General features: G+C 38.0%; 1 protein-coding gene across 8 annotated transcripts in view; it reads right to left on the reverse strand.

Moving 5' to 3' along the window:
* The window catches only part of EPS8 (epidermal growth factor receptor pathway substrate 8), a 132,494-nt gene that overhangs the window by 49,775 nt on the left and 60,102 nt on the right, over positions 1–22,617 (reverse strand). For 7 of the 8 annotated variants that reach the window (XM_040563181.1, XM_040563199.1, XM_040563141.1 and 4 more), the window contains 2 exons: positions 4,212–4,302; positions 3,052–3,125 (listed from right to left, as the gene is read on the reverse strand). In XM_040563181.1, the coding sequence (XP_040419115.1) occupies positions 3,052–3,125; positions 4,212–4,273 (136 nt within the window). In that variant the 5' untranslated portion in view covers positions 4,274–4,302. Of the gene's footprint in view, positions 1–3,051; positions 3,126–4,211; positions 4,303–22,005; positions 22,036–22,617 lie in introns of those variants that run through there. The other variant, XM_040563188.1, reaches the window with a different exon arrangement.

A 22,617-nucleotide genomic window follows, 5' to 3' on the forward strand; every position in this document is an offset into this window, starting at 1 on the left:
CAAGTGGTGCTGGTTAGGGCTATGCTATGTTTAGGTACAAACAAATTTTCAGTGCCTAGAGCCTAAAACAGAAATGAAGAATTCCTGTGCCTAGACTTCCACTGATATCTTACAAATAATTGCATAGAAGATGTAATAAAAGTTATCAGCACTCCAGTTATGATAGTTAAAAGAAGGATAACGGTGAATCCTATCTTATGCTTCCATAGGGAAACTGGAAAATGTCTATATAGTGTAAAAAGAGACAAAGCTCTGAAATTAGATAGCAATCGACATGGAGATGGATTGTCTCACAAACTGCCCTACAAATCTTGATAAAACTGTAAATTATTACCACACATTGACAAGCAGAAAACCACAATACTTAGTACTACTGTATATTTATGGTTGCATTGGACTGATTGCTGATACCCCTTTAAGAATATATTGCAGCAACTGGAAAAAACTGAGACTCAGAGCAAAGTGCAAGAGTTGTGATCTACACCTCCAAGGAGAAAGGTCAAAACTTGATTTAAAAACAAATGTCAGTATCAGAGGAGTAAACACTATCACTTTCAGAAATTCTTGCTGTCATTCTTCTCCCTGATGGCTACATGCAGCTAGCTATCAGAGAAGGTGTATTGTTTAGTAGTCAATTGTTAGTTTAATTCATTTGGGTATCAAATAACACAAGAATGTTACATGGATGGCTTATTTTAACAGACCCCTATTACAGCACATTTCTTGCTCTGAATGAGGTATTTGAGCAATACAAAGATACACATGCAATTTCACTGCTAGCACCTAATCACGGCCATGAGAATATAAACACAATATATAAAACACCTGGTCTTTTCTGGTGCAGTTGCTTTCATAAAATCTTCCAATTCTGTACCGAATAACAGTCCAACAATTTGGAGTGAAACACTAGCTTATGACTGCTAGGAAAGGGGGCTGCTCTGCAATTTGTCACTCACTGGCAAATCCCCAGTGCAGCACTGGCTATTGGATCCAACCGATGCTGCACGTCTCCCTGCGTGCTGAAATGCAGAAGACAACTAATGCTAGAACAATAGATGACAGTATGAGCCAAAACCCATTTCAGATGGAGAGATGAGGAATTTAATAATGAAATAAAACCCTTAAGAATGTGCAGAGGGCATCCTTCCTCTTAGTTCAGGGGGACATTTATCATGCAAATAGAAAACATTTCATTTCAGGCAGGAAATGGGTCAAAACAGAGATTATTTGACACAGGAAAAGGCAGTTGGAAACAAGTTTTTGCTATCAGGTAACCACATCAGAGATAGCAATGGCTGCAGTCTGTTTTTTAACCAAACTGCCTGTAACACAAATAAAACTCCAGCCTCTTTTCCCAATCAGCAGTGCAGTCAGCCTTCTTCCTGAAGACTGAAGGACTGAACGATCACGAATGACCTTACCAAAATAAGCACTGGGACCCAAGAGTTAAACTTCATGCCATGATGTATATATATATACATATGTAGATAGATTAGATAGATAGATAGATAGATAGATAGATAGATGTTTTAAGATCTTCACTGTGACTGGAAAAAATTGCATTCAAGTGGTGACTTAGGAGCCCAGGTACCATTTTCACCTGTTGATATCCATGGATAGGTGCTTTAGTCCAAGTAACATTCAGAAAATGACTTCCAGAAAAGGAAGTTTGTCATGAACAAAATTTGCTGCTAACATTACGTTGACAGCTTTCATAAAAAAAAAAAGTGTTCCATGTTAGTTACACTAAAACTATTTAGATGTCTACAAGTGAATCTATTAAATACATAGGCTTGAACTATTTACATAACTGATATAGTTGCATGAAGTATACTTATACATAATATAAAAGGAGAGCTAGGAGACCTTCAATCTTCTCATAGTCTTTCAGCCTCATGGGTCAAACAAAATACATACACTAGCTATTAATTATAAATTAATAAAATATTTTATAATAAACACTTCATGCAATTTTTAACAATTCCTGTACCACTTAACTGCTTCTCACTCCATTGGGAAAGAATGCAAAAAATTCTTAAGCATGACAAAGGAAAAAACACTGAAGACACATGACAGATGCAGCAGAATGGTAACATGATTCTTAAAAGTAATATATAAGTGCCTAGAATTTGAGAAAGGTTTTAGGTATTTTTCCTGTTTTCTCCAGCTCATACAGTTGGTGATACTGACAGCCTAGTTTATGTATATAAAACTGAGCAGAAGCAGTAAAATGTGCAAACCCCTCTCTAAAGGCAGTGGAAATGTATCTTTACTTGAAGCTCCAGGAAAATTGAATCTTCTGCTTCATTCAGTTCTTGTCAATTACAACTGCAATTTTGTGATCTATCTACTAGCAATGGAAGTAAAACAAAACCAACAACTCATTTTACAGTAGCCACCTGTAACACAGTAGTTAAACAGTATTTTCAATTAATACTTGAATTCAATTATTTCAGAAGTAAAAGGCCGTTTACCATTATATGTTTCAAATTTACTCACTTGTCCCCATATTCTACTTACATGCAAATATTCTATGATGTTTGACATGAAAAACCTCAGACAGGTATCATTTTAAAAGCCCACAAAGATTAAAGGACATGGCTAAAATACTTGCTAGTACTGCCACATCTTTCAAAACATGCACTTTTGAAAAATGATTAGGATGATATAAAATGAAAATAGTGAAATGCATGCCAAAGAAATAATCTGCAGATGAAATAATCATCAGAATGTCTCTTGCTGGTTTCTGTTACCACCTGCTTTTTCTGTCAGCACACATAATCAGTATGTCGAGTGAACATACACAGGATGCAGAAATCACTGTTGAAAACTATCACTTTAGTAAGAATAAAATCACTTAATTCTTTTATTTTGTTAATACATATTGACAGATACATAATGAGATACCTACTTATAAACATATATATACACATTTCAGTTTTGTATACATACTATATAAAGACATAAATAAAATATATATACCAAGACATCACAATCAATGTTTAAATAACAATTCTAACATAAAAGTTCAGTGACTTTATACCATCTTACCATAAAGAGCCTTTGCACTTGTTCTTGAATTCTGCTCCCTCTCTGCCTGACCAAATGTTGGTGAGCCATAGCCACTGGAAGGAAAAAACATTTCTGGTTAACTTCTGAATAGATATATTTGTTACAAAGACACAGCCATTGAATAAAACCCTTCCATTATGTAGGGCTATACACACCTACAACGTTGCTAACAGAGGTAATGCTACTGGATACTGGTTCCACATCATGAATATAATTAAGTTTATTTCCCTTAGGCTGGAAGCCTTTCTGTGCTATTTTTTGTTGCATTAATACAACATCATGCACAAGGGGGGTGTGGTATACATATAAACACTACCATAAGGTAAGAGTAATTACTATGAAGGAATAACAATGAAGACTATGCCAAAGACTTAGTAGGATTTTGCCTTTTGCCTACGTACACAAGTGTTAATTGTTTTTAACAGTTTAATGTGGTTTTCATAAAAAATAAAAGGCATATCATTGCCTACAACAAATGAAAAGACAATCTAACTTCCTTCTAGTGTAACAGCAATAATGCTACATATACAAACGCATTGTGAAGGGACAACAATATGAGAAGCAGATGATAGCACAGATGCCCTGCTCCATACAGGAATACATGTTCTTTTGCATCAGATTAGGCGAGTTCTTATTAGTGGTGTGAATGAGTCTAGTGCCATGCTTCTGACACAAGGAACATCCTCCTGTCTCAGAAAAGGTAACACTTTCAAGGAAAGCAACAGTTGCTTAGTTCTGTTTACCCAGAAATGGTATTTTCTCACAGATGGAAAGAGCAGCCTCATCTTTGATGCACAAAAATGCATTCACTCAGAGCTAGCCTTAAACAGCTCAGGCATACGAAGACCTCTCTGAGTCATGTACGAATTATATTGTGGCTACAGCAATTTATTTTTCTGTGCCATATGACTACATTCCTTAATACAACTTTACACTTACACTGATAGAAAAATCAGTCAGATAATACCTATCGGTTTGGTAACATAGTTGGGAAGCTGCAACACTCTTTTACAGAAATTGCCTTTGTATTATTCCAATGAACTCTAATAATCATGGCTCCATCTGAAATGAAAGTGTAAGGAAAAAAGCACAAAACTATTTTTTTCTCCATGGAAGGAAAATCAAAGGCATAACCTTACTTGATTTGAGGAGAATAACTTCCATATCCACCAGGAGGGGTACTTGATATATGTCCATTCATTCTTATTGTCACTTACTGAGGGAAACGATCTGCGAAAAGAAACAGCAGCAAATGAATTGAAGTCTCTAAAAAGATGAAGGTTTAATACAGATGTAATACAAACCTAATGAAAAAGTTATGGCTGAAATGGGAAAGGAATTGCATCAACAAGCTCAATTGTTATTACTTGTATTGTGGCAATACCTTAAAGACCTGTTACAGAACTTCCCCCAGTTGAAATTTGATAGGTTTTGCTTCAAATAATTTATAATTTGGTGAATTAAGCCATTAGAATAGTCTTTAGGAATAACTTTTAAAATAAAAGGCTGACCAAACAAAGAACATCTGCTGCAGAAGTGGACAAGATGTTCCAAATGGCAACTTTAATAATCAAGCATGCTTGAGTTTAAACCACAATTCAATTATTTGAAAGCAACTTTAGAAATGAATTTTTGATACATATTTCTTCTATAAAATGTATCAGCTGAATTTTTAGAAAATGCATTATCAAAACAAAACACAGTTGTTATCACAGGAGGAAACTTGCAAGGTTAGTTATTTTGGGACTAAAAAAATATATATAATTTTTTTTTAGCAGCATGTAATTTCCTGAAAGTTTGGTGTGCCAAATGAAGCTCTCATATAATAGCAATCCTGAGAAAGCCATGATGAAAGAGTTAAAAGAATTTCCACCTTTAGTATCATGCTATTGAAATTAAAATTGACTCTGGAAAATGATTTTCATATTACAATTAATAAATCACTATTTGAATTTACCATGAGAAAATATTCTTTCATATGTGTATACTAAATACATATTTGAATAATTATCTAGAATCCTGAGTCATGAAATAGAAAAAACTATTTCAACTCCACAAATTATTCAGAAATATGTAAGATAAAATTTGTATCCAACAGACGTTCCATTTCCTAAAGTAAGCACAACCTGCTTTGTTGTACTAAAGCCATTTTACAAGCAGCTTATTTTCTGAATCACTGTCAGCCTACTGCTTAATTTAACTGTTCTCTTCCTGCTTTACAATGAAGCAGCAGCCAATTGATCTACAGCTCATACTGCACTTTGTATGTGTTCTGCTCCCTTCCTCTTTCATGCAGAAACACAAATCTAAAACGAATTCTGCCCTCAGCTCCAAAGCCTTCTGCTATTTTAAGGCTTAAAAGCTGGGTTGAGACTTCTGCACCCAGCACAGAGTCATTTTTATATCTTTCTCACCTGACATCTCTTACCTGAGATACAGTTAGCAAAGCTAACTAGAACAGAGCTATATTGATTACATGCTGACTGTCACCATGTGGAAATGTGCTATTTCCCCTACAGCAAGCACATACTTTGTAATCTTTTTCTTTTTCTTTTTTTTTTTTTTTTCCTTTTAGATCTTTGATTGCTCCTTGCAAAAGATCTTTACTGACAGATGCGTATTTTACTTCCAGCTCTCCTGCATGTCGCCAATAACATATCACGTACCCAATCTGGTAGCATGTTTGGCTGCTCTTAAGCCACTTTTCATACAGTGCAATACTTGGCAGCTGTCTACAACAAATCACTCCCCATGCTGAGCACTGTTCAATTCATTAGCAATTACAACCTTTTGGAAGCATCCTGGAATTGACCCATGACTTGAAAGAACAGAAATATTCATTTATACAACAGGATGTGCCAGGTCGTTGTGCACTCCTTGTGCCATTCTAATACACGCACAGACCACAGCCACTCAGACTGCTGTTCTCTAGATCACGCTGCTATTAAGCTCTTTGACACTTCATATTGGCTATTAATTCTTATAATCTGGAAACACTGCTCAATTTTGACACACTGCTTAACAATTTACTGTAGGATTAGCTTCCTAAGAGTGAGTGGATCATAAAACTTCCACAAATTATGTCTATTATTTTTCAGTATCCTCTTTTCATATACTTTCCACACATACTTTTATTAAGATTACTCTTACTTTATTCTCTATACCCATTTACCACCTGTGATTTTTCAAATCACAAATTCCTCAACAACTCATTTTAAAGTTATCTGGAAGCAAACAAACACGTTTTTTAAAATCAAAATTATTTTGCTCCTCTGACATAATTTTTCCTCTTAATCAGCAACATATTAGGTTTATTACTTTTATTCCACTTAATTTTATGATAGTGGTGAAACATTTTAAGTAGAAGGAAAGTAATATCTTAGAAGTCAAAGCTTCAGTCTTTGAAATTAGCATAATGCACTGCAAGTTTTATAGCAACAATGACCTTGAACAGCAAATTTTCACATCAGAAGAAAATACCTTGACTAAATACTTGCTCACTGTAAGGTGTAACACCACTTAGCATTAATACAAAAAGCTTTAAAACTACATTTAGGATAAAGTGATGGTGCAAAACCAAAGTTAGAGGTTTTGTCTGCCTCAGGGAGAAAGCAAGGAAGAGGGAGATGGGAAGGGAGAGGGAAAGGGAGATGAAACCTTTTTCTGCCAAGTAAGCACAAAAGTTTTAGGGAGTTTTAGCTGATTTGCAAACAAAACACCATATTCTATTTGATTTGAGTAAAGCCAACGGTATTTCCAATCTCTTATGCCATTAGAAGAAATCAAATGCTTTGAAACATCAAGGTCACTCCTTTGACAGCACAATTCCAGAGCCTACACAGTACTTCTCATAACTTTGTTGAAGAAAGCTCCTGAATGTGAATAAAATCTAACCCTTCATAGTCATTATTCATAATTAGTCCTCGGTACTGATGATTCCACCAAAATTATCATGCTATTTCATCTCTCTCAGTTTAAATATTTCTGAAAAAAACATTTTAAGAAAACACTTTAAAATTTTCTTAGGTGCATAATGGAGACAAGGCAGAAACCTAAAAGAATAACGAAGTGTAGTGCTTCACTTACTATGCGCTTGTACAGCTTTCTTTGCTGTATTTTTCATCTCAAATACTCTTTCATCTCTTACAACCAGTCCCACAGAAAAAGTCAACCAGTGCACATTGCTAAGCTTTTGTCATCCAGGAGTCTATTAATAAACTCCACTTCCTCCTTAATCTTCCCTTTCACCTCAGCCCAGCAGTTCATGGTAAAATATACTGGTACCGTAGGCTTTAAGATAAACATCCTTCAAAATTAACTGTACAATCCCTCTTTAAGTAGACCTGAAGTATCAACAGTTTACTTGTGAATATATCCAAGCATGGTCATGCCTTTCTGAGAATCCTGAGAAGAAATAAAGCCTGCTCTGAACAGTAAATATTTTAAAACAGGAAAACTAAACAAGAATTTAGGAAGAAAAGAATCATAAGAAAATATGTAAAAATAACAATAAATAGTGAGATAAATGTTAAAATACTTATGTAGAAGTATATTAAAAATACTTACAATAAATATCATGAGAAAAATAGTTTTAAGTAGGAAATTCTTTAATGCAAAACAAACAAACAAAAAAAAATCCTTTTCTGGCAGGATCTGAGACTGAAGAAAAAGAATCCACCCAGGACTTCACCAGTGCCATCAGCTTTATTTCTGGCAGGACTCTAAGATACTGATAGTAAGCAGCAACATAAATGACAAAGGTCTAGTTTTTGTAAACGACAAACCATTTCTGAGCAAGATGTAACTCGGTTCTTCAGTTGACAGTTACTGGTGGGCTAACCTCAAATATGGACAGTATAGCAGTGGTATACAAGATGATTTCATTGGTCATAAATATTCATTAAAAACATGCCCAAATCCTAAAATACTCCTTGCCTTCTCCACCTTACAGCACAGCATCCTGATGAAAGCAATATAATTTGTGTGCAAGAATAAGATGACACATAGACAACTCACACGTCCTGCCATTTAATTTCCTAGCAGGAGTTTGAAGGAAACAAAATCCCTCAATTTATTTTAAAAATCCCTTTTCTAGAAGGGCAGAACTATCTCATTATAGAAAATGAGATATACAAGACAATGGTGCTCTTTTCCACTCATCCTGAATCAATCAGTCTCACCAGCGATAGATCACAATATCAAATGGAAAAAACAAAAACAAAACAAAACAAACAAACAAACAAACAAACAAAAACAGCTGAGTGGTGTGGGGTTTTTAGACATTATGCAAGGAGCCAGGAGGGTTAAAGAGAGGAAGATGTGCGGGAAGGAAGAGGAAAGCCAAGAATGGCTGGAACAGTAATTATCTACAGATTAAGAAAATGTTATTAGTCAGAAGCCATTGTTACCACATGCCCCAAAAAACATACAGATTCTTCCTCAGCTAGATAACAGGCACAGACTGTAACTCCAGCCTAAACAAAAGCAAGTGGACCATTACAAGGTAACCCTTATCTGTAGCAGATCTGACATTGTATCAAAGTCACAAAAGGACCCTGTCTCTCCAACCTTTCCCCTTAAAAAAAAAAGGGGGGAGGGAGGGACAATAAAAACAACAAAAAATCAGATGACTCCATACTACGCTGTAACTCACTATAGCTTCAATAAAAATGCCTAGCATTGCTATTCCACAGCATTCAGTGCTGCTGTTCTTGAAAACTTGCTTGCTGTTTCATTTCTTATATTTCATGCGCTGCTTCTTGATTCACCCTCTTCACCCACATGCCTTCCTTCAAACCCATGTTACTCCCTCATGCCAGTTGGTACTTTTTAATCCCCTTGTACCTCCACACTGAGGTCATTTCTTCACTTATTCCTTATGTTCTTTTGTATCGGTGTCTTGTCCTCTTGTGTCTAACATCTTGTTCCCTATCTTCACCACAACCACAGATTTTACAAATGGGAAACTCCTGCTGGAAGCCACAGACAGTCTCAAATGAAATGTTTCCACTGCCCTCTACTTCAAGACTCGTTTCAGACAACAACCAAGAGCAAATATGCCTTCTGCACTCTGTTCAGCATCCTGCCTCTAGACAAACATCAAGATGCACACACATGCATTTAAGTAGGTATTGCTTCAGAAATTATCATTGGGGATTTTCCATCCTCTGCACATTGATATCAGAATTTCTCAGAGACAAACTGCTACTCTTTGGGCTGGCAGCAGGTTCAAAGTATAATGTTTTCCATTTCCTACTAAGGGGACTAGAGCAACGAAAGGATAGTAAAAAGATGATGGTAAACATAACACACAAACTTGAAAGCTAGACCTGACAAGTGATGCAATTTCAAGACAAAAGACTTGGCCTTCTTTCACCATTGCTCTGGCTGCTGTCCCTTTTGCCTCTTTCAAGCCACTCTTCATTAATGATGGATGGGGAGGGAGGTCGAAGCTTTTCTCAGAAAGAACAGGTGCTCTGGTATACACCCATGTCTGAGCATCAGAACTTCAAGTAAATATGTTATGTACAATAACCACTATAAATTACTTTTGAAAAAGTTGTTATTTTCAGGTCTTCTTCGAATCTAGACCAGTTGTCCAGCATGGCCATTGGCATTATGCTACACTGTGTCTTACAAATCTGCATTGAGTTGCATCCTGTGCTTAGATTTCAGTGCATTCCCAATCAGCCCTTCTGGTGGATGTAATGTAGCTAAATGGTTTTCCTGCTAAAGAAATCTGGGGGTGAGGAGGAAATGAGTGGACATTCCCCCCACCCTGCATTTTGCTCCTTATAAAAAGCTGAACAGATAGAATATTATCTGCCCACTGAGATCAGGGGACAGAGCGGTACGAGCATTTCAAGAATCTAGTGACAGTGACAGATGAATGACTATGGCTCTGGCCAGGAGGGAAATAACACCATGTGACGGGAGACATAGCACCATGCAGGAGGGATTTACAAATGTATTCACCTCCACACAACAGGGCAGCAAGTGAGCTCAATCAACATTGATTCTTCAATTTGAAAAAAGTGCTTTGGTTATTATTCACACTTTCTGATATTTAATATTTTTCCCCCAGTCCTTCAGTAGGAGTATGCTAAATTCATCAGGAGTATTCTTGTCAGCAGAATAGACAGGATAATTTTTTTAAGAAAATTCTGAAACTTAATTATCAGTCAACATAGGAGACAGGATATGTTAATGCAAGACAAGTCCACAGAAAGAATTGTTAGCTGAAAGAGAAGTTTTCTGCTGGGAAAACTAACAAGATAGAAAGGGCCCCATAAATTTTATTTTTGTTTTTATGATATTTTACAGCGATTCATTGTTAAGAAAACATTCTGACAATATACTTAAGATAGGGATCTTTTATTTGGAGGAAGGGGAGACATGAAGCTAAAAAGCAAAAAATGAATGAATAAACTTCAGATAGATCCTGTTCGCAGATTTAGCTCTTTGTATTGACACACTAATAGAGAACCTGCTTGAAAACAGGTTCTTATTCAGACATGGTAACCTATTTCCATTCATTTCACTCAGGTCTGGGCCATGATTTATAATTACCCCTACTGAAAGAAAATAAAACAGCTTTACAGATACAAAAGCTTCAAAGACTTAAAATCTCTGTTGTTACAAAGGAACATTAATAAATATGCCAGCATTAAACCCATGACTCACTGATATTTTTAATTAGAGAATTAACCACCCCCTCTAAAGCATGATGAGTATTAATTACTAAGATCAGGATAATTATACAGACCTTACAGAAAGCGTCAGTGTTGGAAGACCAGTATCTTGTATAAAACAAAACCACACAACAAAACCCACCACATACACACACACCAAAATAAACAAACAAAAAAGCAAAAACAACCACAGATATAGAATAACAGTCTAAAGAGGAAGGTGGCTATGGCACATGAAGAAATTCATAGAAGGAGGTAGAAAAATGTGATTAAAATGTACCATAAAAAACAAACAAACAAAAAAGTGTCAATGCTACGTCTAGCTCAAGTATATAAAGAGGACCAAAGAACAAGCTGTTTCAAGAGGCCACAGCTTTGAAGTGCCATTGGCACACTGCTCCAGAAGTTAATTCAATGCCTCATCCACTGCATCCAGGAGCCAGCATGCACCTGTGTGGGCTCACAGAAAGGAGGCTGGGAACACATTTGCTGTGCCCAGCACCATCACTAAATTCCCCCTTCCAGCGTTCAAGGAACAGCTATAGAACAGTTTCAAGACAGAAACCTGAAAACTAAAATTCTATCCAAGTTTAATATCCAGCAAAATTCAGAGCACACACAAAGACACACGAACTAGCAGAGGGTACAAATCCTATTTCAACATGGCTGCAACAGTGCTCTCAAAATCTCCACCTGCAGAGAGATGTAAAATAATTTCCTCAGGTTTTATTATATTACAAAAATAAATAAATAAATAAATAAAAATTTGGAACCACTAACTAGTGAATACAACTGAGCTAGCAAAGACACCATAGCTTTATATCTCTTCTTCACACCCTCTGATTTTTTTCATTATTTCCTTCTATTTCTTGATACAGCACACTACAAACTAGATCATTAGATTTCAAAAGAGGGCACTCCAGACATTGATTTGAAAGTCAGCTTGCAGTGTACCATCAACAAACCTTCAATCTGACTTTCAAAAGGAGAACTTATAAATGATATTTATACACTTGTGCACTTTTAGATAGATCAGCAGAAAACTCAGCAAGAAAGTGTGCAAAGAGTGCTTATTGCCAGATGTCATGAGAGTAAGGTTCCCACTACCCAGAAGACGCTACATGTCAAAAGGTTCGTGAAAATTGAACATACTTTTTTCATTTCAGGTTGAAAACAAGCTATGACTGTAACTGATGAATTACTTCTGAATATTTTCTTGCAGTGAAGTGCTTGTAAAAACATTAAGAAATTAGAAGAATTTAAAAGTAAAAAAGGAAGACTTACTGTAAACGTAGCAGACACATCTAAAAATGAACAAGAATATGTCTGTAAGTGTTGTCTGTTTTTGTTTCAGATAAAAATTTCCTCTTAATCTGGCTAAAAGATGAGTGAACTCGTGGTTAAATTACTACTTGCTCCTGCAAGTTAACCAAATGAAACTGGCTTAACCAGCTATCCACATCTTACTTGCAAGCTTAACAGTTTTTCTTTTAAAACAAAAAAATAACATAAGGTATTCCAATGATGCTGATTAACTTTTCAAACTTCCCAATTAAGAAAGGTCTTTAGTTTCATCTAGACCTAGTAATGTACAAGAATGGCAGCAAATGAAGCTTCACAAGGCTGATATGTAACAGCTCATGAGTTTAGATTAAGATGTTTTAAAACTAATGCCACCATAACAAGTTTTTGGGCTTAAACAAGAAATACTAACACTTTAAGAGGCAGTAGACTCTTCATATTCTCAGAAGTAATTTAAAAATATTCCCCTAATACTTTTCAATGACCTTGCAACGTCACGTATACACTGAAGTACTAAATTAACACATGCTGCCTGGAAAGGATGAACTCATTCCAAGCATATCTCCCAGGAGAGACCAGGTTTTCACTTTTCATGCATGCACAGAACACAGAAGCAGTACTTGTCCATAAAGCCATGTGGTTACATAGCTGTATGGTATGACAGCAACCTCTGTGCCCTTCCTCACAGCAGGGCACATTCAACATTTAACTGAAGCTGGTTTAGAGACACTAACAACTGAAAAGTATGTTATCTTTAAAATTTACCCTGTTTTACAGGAACCCTATTTCTTTCAAACTCAGGAACCTAAAAAAAATACAGTGTTTTTAATCTATGTGGGAAAAATGCTGCTCCTGAAAGTTTGTATCTAAATCACCATCCAGTCACTCAATTGATCATTATCTCTTCTATTTTTCATTAACGGTAGGAGACACCATGAGAAGGGGGCTGGATTCACAGTGTCCATATAGAAAACTAACAACAAAAATAAAACCATAGGGACTTTGAAAATAGGCAGAAGAGAGACAAGGCAGAAGAAAACAAAATTAATTTTTAAAGAGAATTGGAGAACGAGTTACATCAGAAGCTATTTTAAGACCTAACACCAGCCTCACTGACTTTTAGAAAACCTGTTCAATTTTCCCACCTGGAAAGAAGGAAGGAAATCCGTACTGCCATCACCCAGGGGTGATGAGTGAGCTGATTGTGATGTTCAATTTAATACTGTAAAAAATAAAATAAGATTTTGTTGTCACTGGAAAATATGCACTAGAAAAAATATGTTTTCTCCTCTAATCGGAATACCCCCTAGACACCAATCAGGTAATCCACAATCATTTCTTGTCCCATAGCAGAGTGGAGTAATGTAGAGATATGACAAGAGCTATGCAGCTTGTTTGCTTTTACAGAACTGTGAAGCCAAATGGCCAGTCTTTCTACATCTCACTGTTTTTTTCCAAGGCTTTGCATTCTGAATGACAAATGTGCAAAAGCAGACTTCAAGAACTGCTTCATGTCACCTAGGGTTAAAAACAGGTGTGACTATGATCAGTAAGATCCTTGACTTTGAATGCAGCCTATGCAGCTCTCAGCACTGTCAGGCACGCAATACCTCACCTGCACCCAAACATCAGCTGGTGATGATTATCTGAGTAACCAAAAATTTTGAACATCCATTTTTGATTGCATTAATGTACATGTAATCCAAAGAGACTATATTCCAATGCAGTGAGTAAACAAAAGGCACTATTTTAAAATCTATGCGTAACTGACTCTTTCACACTGGACAGCAACTACTAAGCACAAAGTGAAGTATATAAGAACATGCTGAACTAAGCTGCATAAGTTACAGTCCACCACTGAATCAACAGTGTATGTCTGTAACTAAGCCTTGGTAGCACGGAACAAAGTAAGACTGAACAGAAACAGATTCGACAACTTGTGGGAAGAAAAGCAATTTAAAATTCTGGCATTTCATGTCTCTGATTTTCCTATTTTCAGTTATTTATTTCTCCCTATACATATACAATTTTGTCTTCCAGCAATCTGGGCAAAGCTCTTCCTCTATATGCATTTCAGATATGAAAACATATATTCAGCTTATGTCAAGTTTTTGAGTATTTTTTTAATTACTTGATCAAGTACCGAAATGTGATTTTTTTCCCTAATTAACAAATTCACATTTCTAAAGCAGTCTCTGATTTGAATGCCCAGAGCTACAGACTTGATTTTTAGAAGCAAAAGTATAAAGTTTTGTTGTTTTATAAACTTCAATGCCCTTAGAATCGCTTGTTAGGCTTCCAGCAAACATTCAGTGATTAAAGATGACAACATTATAAACCTTTTAAAAAGTCAAATTATAATCAGCACAAAATGGTTTTGGCTCCAATTTCCTCTAATTGTGGAGTTTGAGTTTTCACATATCACAAGAAAATTTTGTCCAGAAATTTGTCATTGCTGGTTACCACATCAAATTTAGTAAGGCATCACTAGAAAGGGATTCTGAAAGACTGCAACCAGTTATTTTACTGCAATTTGCTGATTCATTGAATTTAAAACATTTTGCTGAGGCATTTCCAAGGTCAAATTATTACTTTTTTGAATTATGTCAGCTGGGTTCCCAATGAAAACCTCAGTCTTGGACTGGGGCCCATTACATCCTGCTCCCAGGAAACCTCAGAGGAGCTCTGTTTTTCAGAAAGTTTCCAAAGGTTTTGAAGGAAGCTAACACTAAAAAACCTTCTAGAAGATGGAATTACTGTTCTCCACTTAGTTCTTTTATTAGAAACACGCATGTGTGCAATAAGAGTGTGTGGTAAAATGGAGAGCAAAAAGGGAAGGAGCTAAAAAAACCATTTGTGCTAATGCTTTTTGATTTTTTCCTGCTTGGAGAGGTGAGGTGATAGACTGGGGGAAACTGGAGTGCACCACTCATTTCCAATATAAAATATTAAATAGAAAATATAAATATAAAATTTATATATATAATATATATATAAAATATAAATAGAAAAATAGTTTTTTTCTAGAACTAACTCCAGTGCTATGGCATAAACAAATATCTAAAATCTTTTTTCAAAATATGGGTACCTTCCTACACTGCTAAGAGAGAACTAAGTTCTCTTTAGTTTTCAGGATGAGTCACTAATTTATAGGGCTCTTGCAAGACTGACAGTCAAAGACACTGTAGGTTGGTTGGATTTATTTTTTCTTTCTTTCAGTTCCCTGCTCCCAGAAAAACACATTTCAACTACTCTGCATCTCCTTGGTACTTCTAATATATGATACCAAACAGAACTGCCAGACTTCACAGGCTGTTTGACTTTCATAGCAATGACACCACTGCAAAGTGAGTTACAATTTCAATTGGAGTAAGAAGGATTACCCATTGAGATAGTCCTTAAAATAATTAATGCTATCTTGAGGTCTTTATCTATAAGGCCTTTTTCCTCCTGGTTACACCCATGTGGGCATAAAACACAAATATCCCTGAAGAAGATGCTAGAGCAAGGGCATCCACAGAAACTTTTTTGAAAGAGGAAGGCCCTTATAAATAGAGTTCTCCCCCACACTGTAAGCAACTAAGAAATCTTGTTCATTATAAAACTTCACCAGCTCCTCACCAATGATTTAATTTTGTTTACAGAGCTCTGAGTTACTTATACTGTAATATATATTCTATTTCATGAGATTGAAAAGGATAATTTTTCCTTTTCCAGAAGGCACATTAGATAAACTTTAAACTCTTACCCAGTTTCAAAGGAAAAATATTTGTCCTACACAAAGCCTCCATTCAGAGTCCCTGTTTTTACTACAGTAAGAAAAATAGCTGTGTCCTGGATAATTTGTTCATGTATGCCAATAAAAGCACATTGGATTAAAGCCAGCACTTCTAGCAAACACCCAAAGAATTCTGAAACCCTATGAAAAGCTGAACTTTTTTCTATTTTTTATCTTTTTTTTTTTTTTTCTGCATGCCATTCCCAGTGCTTATTATTTGTTTTCAATACATATGTCTTTATCTTACTGTGAGAAGAAACTAAAAGAGGAAAATAAGACTAAAGAATAAAAACAAAGCTTTTAAAGAAGCTCTTTTATGAAAAAAAGCTTTTATCTTTATAGGTTTCAAATGTTAAGCATGTACCCTCTTGAACTCCACTTTAATTAAAAATGATAAAAGATACTAAATTATACTCATATTTTAGAGGTATAAATAATTAACAAACATATTGACAAAGACTCTTAGATATCCACACTTCCATGCAGGACTCTGATGCTTGTTGTCTAACCTAGGGCAGGTCTGGGTCAGACCTGGAGTACGAAAGAACCAGGAGAAAGTTCTTGGAAAATTACTCAGATCACATCAGATTTTACCATGCATATGCCCTTCCCCCAAATGCAATATTTTTTCTAAACAGTTTCGCAATCACAGAAAATGGGGCTGAGAAGGAAAGAAGTCATCTCCCATCCTCGGGTCAGGAGCAACTGTGCCAAGGTACTTCCCAAAAAGTATTTGCTCAACCTCTCCTCCTGCCACCAGCTAGAGAGGCTAAAAGCCAAGTCTGGGGTACCCCAGGGGCTCATTAACCTTATTCTGAAAAAGTTCTCAATAAATACTCTAAATCCTTGTTGCAGTTTAAACTCACTTGATACTGCTTCTATGCACAGCATGCCCAAGAAATTCATTAGCTTAATAATTTTTTAAAAAGAATAAAAGGTAATAACATGCACCCAATCGGTGCTAAAATGGGCTTACAAAAATATCCTGTCCTTCAGTCTTGTTTGATAAAGAGTTGGCTCACCGCAACCTCCTCTCTTATAACTTATCACTCATATCGGCACTGCAATAGGCCTACAAGGGTGATGTCTCATGCATACCATCTCATTTGTTTTTCCAGCTCAACTATCCAAAGTAAGCAGACGTCAACTTCTATTTCCCATAGGATCTCACAAGGCAAGTTTCAGGGGGAAGAAAAAATATTACCGTTACTTCATCTATATATTATCTTTCATTATCTCAGTGTTTTTCTAAACCATAACCCCTTGCTTCTTCAACTTTACATAACCCCTTCTCTTTCCTCATATTGTCTAATTCAGCCGTATGTGTTTCTCCTCCTTTTCCTTTTGTCATGCACATCTGCAGCAGACTGTGAAACAAGGTTTTTCAAGGAAAAAATAAGCCTGCCACAGCCCCCACAGCAGTCCCCCATGTTGTTCAAGGCCCTTAAACAAGTGACTCAGCTTGCCATCAGCATCATGACTGTCCTCTTCTCGTGTCTGATTGGGTTGGATGACCACTGAGATCATTAACACTGACAGCTACAAATATCGTATTTCCCAACGGAGGTTGCAAGAGCATTAGAGAGGTAGGGGATTTCATGAATAGATGTGGCATTTTATGCTTCCCAGCTATTGCATTATTCTTTCCAAAACCTCACAGATCTGACAGGCAGGCAGATCTTCACAGACAGACTTCAGTGAAATGGCAGAAGCTACAATTACTCCAGTCATCTATGATCTCTTTCTGACTTTACAGGGAAGTAAAAGTAAGATATAAAAATCTCAAACTCTCTTGGGACACCTGAGTTTGAAGTCCAGCACACACGAGAGAGCCAACACTATGGCACAAATAAAATTTAGCACAGGGACAAGACGGTTTACAACTGGAAGAACAGCCCTATGTTTTTTTATCCACAAACAGCTTAGTCCCCAAGTTACGCACGCTTGGGTCACATTTTAAACATTTTCTCCATGAACCAACCAGGAAGAGACTCCCTAGTCCAATAGCCTCGTATTTTGCAAAAGATCCACAGAAAGGGGACTTTTCTCCTGTTCCGTGGACACTACCTTGCACTCTACGAAACAGACCTAAACAACTTTTTAGATTATTTTGTTCTCTCCAGATTTGCCTTTACTGAAACACAAGCTATCCACACATTACTTCATTGATGCTCCAACTCAGTTTTATTGCAAAGAGAGGCCACAAGATGATGGAAAGTCTCCACGACGTGCAGTCAGCAGCACAGACCAATGAGGTCTGTAAAGTGTTCTCCCAAAGCAGAGCTGAGCCACTGCTCTCCTAAGAGACTGCTTTGTGTCCCCATACAGCCACCATCCATCACCACCCACCTAACCAACCCCAGGGGATTACATGGCCACTCCCCTTATCAGCTCTGCAGGGATGTTACACTGCATGGGATGAACAGAGAGGTTACTGAGACATTTGCTGCTCAAGCAGAGCAAGGTCGATGCTCATAGCCAAAGGCATCAGCACAATTAATATCTAGCCAAGATGGCCAAGCTAACTACCGTTGTGCCCCTTATGGAAGGGAAAACAGCATGGCTGGAGTCCAGAGCGCTGAAGGTGACATTTCGGCAAAGTACACATCCAAAAAATTTGCTTCCTTTGCTATTATTCAGATTTGTGACTCAGTTCTTCCAAGGGGATTTAAATTGCCGGCAATGCCACAGGCAGTGCCAACCTCTCAGGTGACGTTAGTGGGAGATGTATGTGCCCATTTTAAAACATAAAAACAGGGTCAGCTGGGTGCTCTAATCAGCTCGGGGAGGTGGAGGATTACAGAAGGTAGAGATGGAGAAGGGAGGTGAATTCAGCCCTTTTCCTGTGACCAGACCACTCCCCTGGGCACAAGCCTTGGCTGCTCTCCAATTCTACTGCTGGAGCAGCTCCTCTTGAAAATCTTGTACCCAAAGGAAAGAAAGTGCAGCTGAGGCACAGGAGGGTCCTCTGAGGGCACAACCACCCTCTGCTCCTGCTCACATGGCCTTGCAGCACCTGCACCCATTAGGTCCTCTTCTACCCTGTCAAAACTGCGATACAGAAACATGAATTGAACCACACCTGGTAGTGCAAGGCCCTTGCAGGGGCCCTTCATTTGGATTCTCATACCTGGCTAAAGAAAAGGTGCACAGGGTTTCAGCTGACAGCTTTGAGTCATGCTAATATCAACACTCATTTGGGGAAATAGCGAGTACTTTTGCTCTAGGAATGGGGAAAAAGTGCATGCACATTTAGGCTCAAATCAGGACATTTGCAGCCAAGTCTCAAAACAAGCTCTGCTGTACCTGTCTTCCTCAGTCCGTCTTTTCCCAGTCAAGAACACAAACATCTCAGCTTGGAAGAATTCCTCAGAATATTTGCATGCCTCCATGAAGAACATATGAGAAAAGTATCGACTGTGGGGAGGGAGAGTGTCCATTATCATGAAAACGAACAAACAAACAAAAAAAAACAGTCTCATAACATCTTCTCCAGCTGCCCAGATTGACTGGTGAGCACCAGGGGCTCCTTGGCCAGGCTTTGGTCTGCTTAGCAGATGGCTGCTCCTCGGCATGCACAGAGCATCCCCTCTCCTGCACGAAGACTTTCACAGCAGCTAGAAGCAGAGGCACCAGCTTGCCAGGCACCACTCTCTTCCTCCAGCTTGGTGCAATCTGGAAGCTCAAGCAAGCCTAAACATCCTCTTTGCTTTTAATCATTAGCAGACGCAGCCATGCAGCTGCAACACACGTGACCAGAGGGCTCTGGTCTATGACCAGGAAAGGACAAAGTGCTCTGGCAGCACTCAGCCAGAAGCAGCTATGGCCCCCCTTTGAAACTTCTGGTATACATCACACAACCTCTTCGTTCTCTGCAATTAAATCAAATGCACTAAACTCCAGCAGATTTCACTTTCTTTGAGTGGTTAACAAGCAAGTCTTTAAATTGCCCTCTATCTACAATAGTAAGGATGCTCTAATGAGGGCTTTTTCAGGAGGAGATGAGATGCTGCTGGATGTGCTCTTGAAATGGAAGAGCGTAAAAGTTAGTGTCATGTACTTTGCACTTCCCTCCTATTAGGCTGTTATTATCCAGCTCTCCTTGTCATGCTCTAGTGCACTCCAAAGCAGGATGATACACATGATGCAGAAAACTATGCACAAGTGATATACAAGCTAATGCCAAACTGACCGCAAATACTTTTCCAGAGATGATTTTCAAAACTGTCCAAGCTGAGGCAGGGAACGGAAGAAATCTCTCACTCCTGACTCACACTATTGGCCTGAGCACAGGGTGCTTCATGAATCAGAAATGGCTTTTGGACACCCCCTGCTCAGGAGCAGAGGGCTACGAGGAGTGGAGGAAGAAGACACAGCTCCAAATTCATGCATTTTCATTCCTCCATGAAAGAGAAAAGATTGCACAAAACTTGAGGAATTTGGGATATATTTCAAGCCACAAGGCAAGTGTAAGCAGTAAAATGAGGTTTTGAGTATTTATGTATTATCTAGAGAGAAATGCATCTCTACACTATATTTTTTAATAATATTTTTTGCCTTCTGTCCACATCCCACAAAATTAAACTCAGTTGCGTTACTCTCCCCAAGCCTACAAAGAAGGGCAGAGGAAAAAATCTCACTTCCTTGTTTTTCTTTTTCTTTCCTTTTTTTTTTTTTTTTTTTAAGTCCCTGGCTTGTTGTACACAGAAGACAAACACTTGAAAGGTGATTGCTAATATAAGAAATACTTGAAGCCACAGCTCAAAACTTCAAATTAAAATAAAAGCAGAAAAAGGAGGTCCATAATGTTACCAAAATTACTGAAAACCCTGTTAGAAGACAGATTGACATTTCAGAACTATTTAGAAGTGGGATACAACAGGTAAAGTCACAACACATTACTCAGATGGACACTGCCTGGAAACTGAAATCATTTTTCAGTCAGCTACAAGATATGCTAACTGTTAACATGAACTAGAAGTGACAGAAAAGTGTAAAAGAAGAGCATCATGAGATGCAAAACAGTCTCTCTCCAAATGAAAGCTACAGTTTCACTTCCCACCCTCTACCCTCTTTCCAGAGAGTGGAAAGGGGATGAAGGAAACATAGATCAATCAATCAGCCTCCATCAGCCTTTTTTTAATACTGATTTTGAAGATTCCAATTTCGTACCAATCAAGGGACTCACACCAGGATGATTCTCAAAGAAAAACACGGCATGAGTAATATTTCTGTGCACAGTAGTGCAGTCAGCTGGACGTTTTTGTCATCTTTACAACTCACTTCCAAATGCCTCAGAAAATAATTTATTTCACCACAATATGCTCACTCCCAGGATTAAATCCCACACTGGGTAATTTGAGCATTAATGTTCATGAACAGTTCTGCTCAGAACTCCCAAAATATTAGTCCTGCTAAATCAGGAGAGATGATTGGACTCTTTCAATACTCCAAACTAGAAGAGAAGTTTTAGAAAGGAAATTTACTCTTCTCAGAGACTTTCAGTCCTCCACTTCAGTCCCTACTCCTGAAAAATTTCACCCTTGTCACCTTCCCGCTGCCTTTCCTTTGGATATGAATGAAAAGTATTTCAACTGCCAATATCAGGTTGGAACAGAACTCAGATGCCCAAACTTCATAGTTTTGACAGATTTTCAGAATAAAAAAATAGGGAGACAATGAGCTTGAGAGCCTGTTCCTATTCTGAAGTTTAACTATTCTGTATCTATATCAGCTATTTTTTTTAATATATTTTAAATGTGTATGGTGGGTATTGCCTTATGTACATTAAAAAAAGGTACGCATAGCATTTAATTTTTATTTGTTTTGACTACCACACAAAAGCACAGTCTCTAGGAAGTGATTTAGACTTTAACTATTATGAGATTACAACTAGAAACCTCCTGGGTTCAGTGAGGGTTTCACAAGGTAAAGCTTAATTATTTACAGTTTATTTCATGACAGACTAGATTCCAAGGTCATTTATCACCACGAATGAATATAAGTCACTGGTTTCTATTTTTGTAGTGCAACCACCAGCACCTAGTAAGAGCTGCAAGACGAGTAGCAGGAGATATCCACCCTTAAACAGCACCAAGAGGTGGACCTTATGAGCTACAAAAATAACGAGGACAAACATATCTGCTTAAAAAGGGAAGGTACCTTCCAAATCAGAAGGGCTAACATAAGCTGACAGCCTCTTCATCAAATCTTCAAACAAGAGAGGTTATTCGGCACATGCCAGCAGTTCTCCAAGCCAGTGCTGAGAGTGAAGGCCCTGCCAGGCAGCAGGAGCTGCTGCTCAAGCCCTGGCTGGGGCAGCCGGGGCCACCTCGTGAGCCCCCCTATCCACTGGACATGCTGTGCGCTGGTGTCAGAAAGCCTGCCGACAGCCCACAGACCACACCGACCCCTGGATGATGCTGGCTGTGGACAGCCCCACCTGCGTGGCTCTCCTCCACCGCGTAGATCCTCTCCCAGCACAGCAGATGACTTGTGTTGGGGCAAAGGCTGGGGAGATGTGGGTAGGCTACAGAGGGATGCGAGCAGCGAGCATGGGCTCCTGCACCTGCGCAGGTGCACGCAGGGCAGAAACAGGAAAAGCACACTCCCCTAGTGACAAGCACGCCCAAAGGTTTCAGAAACAATACACCTGGGAGCCGGGGCAGCAATATTAGCTGGCACCTCTGGGTTGTTAGCAACAAAACAACCCAGAGACCTGGCAGGGGTGTTGGCAGCTGGTTCTAGCAAAGCAGACCACAGCTGGAGGGTGCA

This window comes from Cygnus olor, chromosome 1 (genome assembly GCF_009769625.2).
Source record: "Cygnus olor isolate bCygOlo1 chromosome 1, bCygOlo1.pri.v2, whole genome shotgun sequence".
NCBI classification, from domain to species: Eukaryota; Metazoa; Chordata; class Aves; order Anseriformes; family Anatidae; genus Cygnus; species Cygnus olor.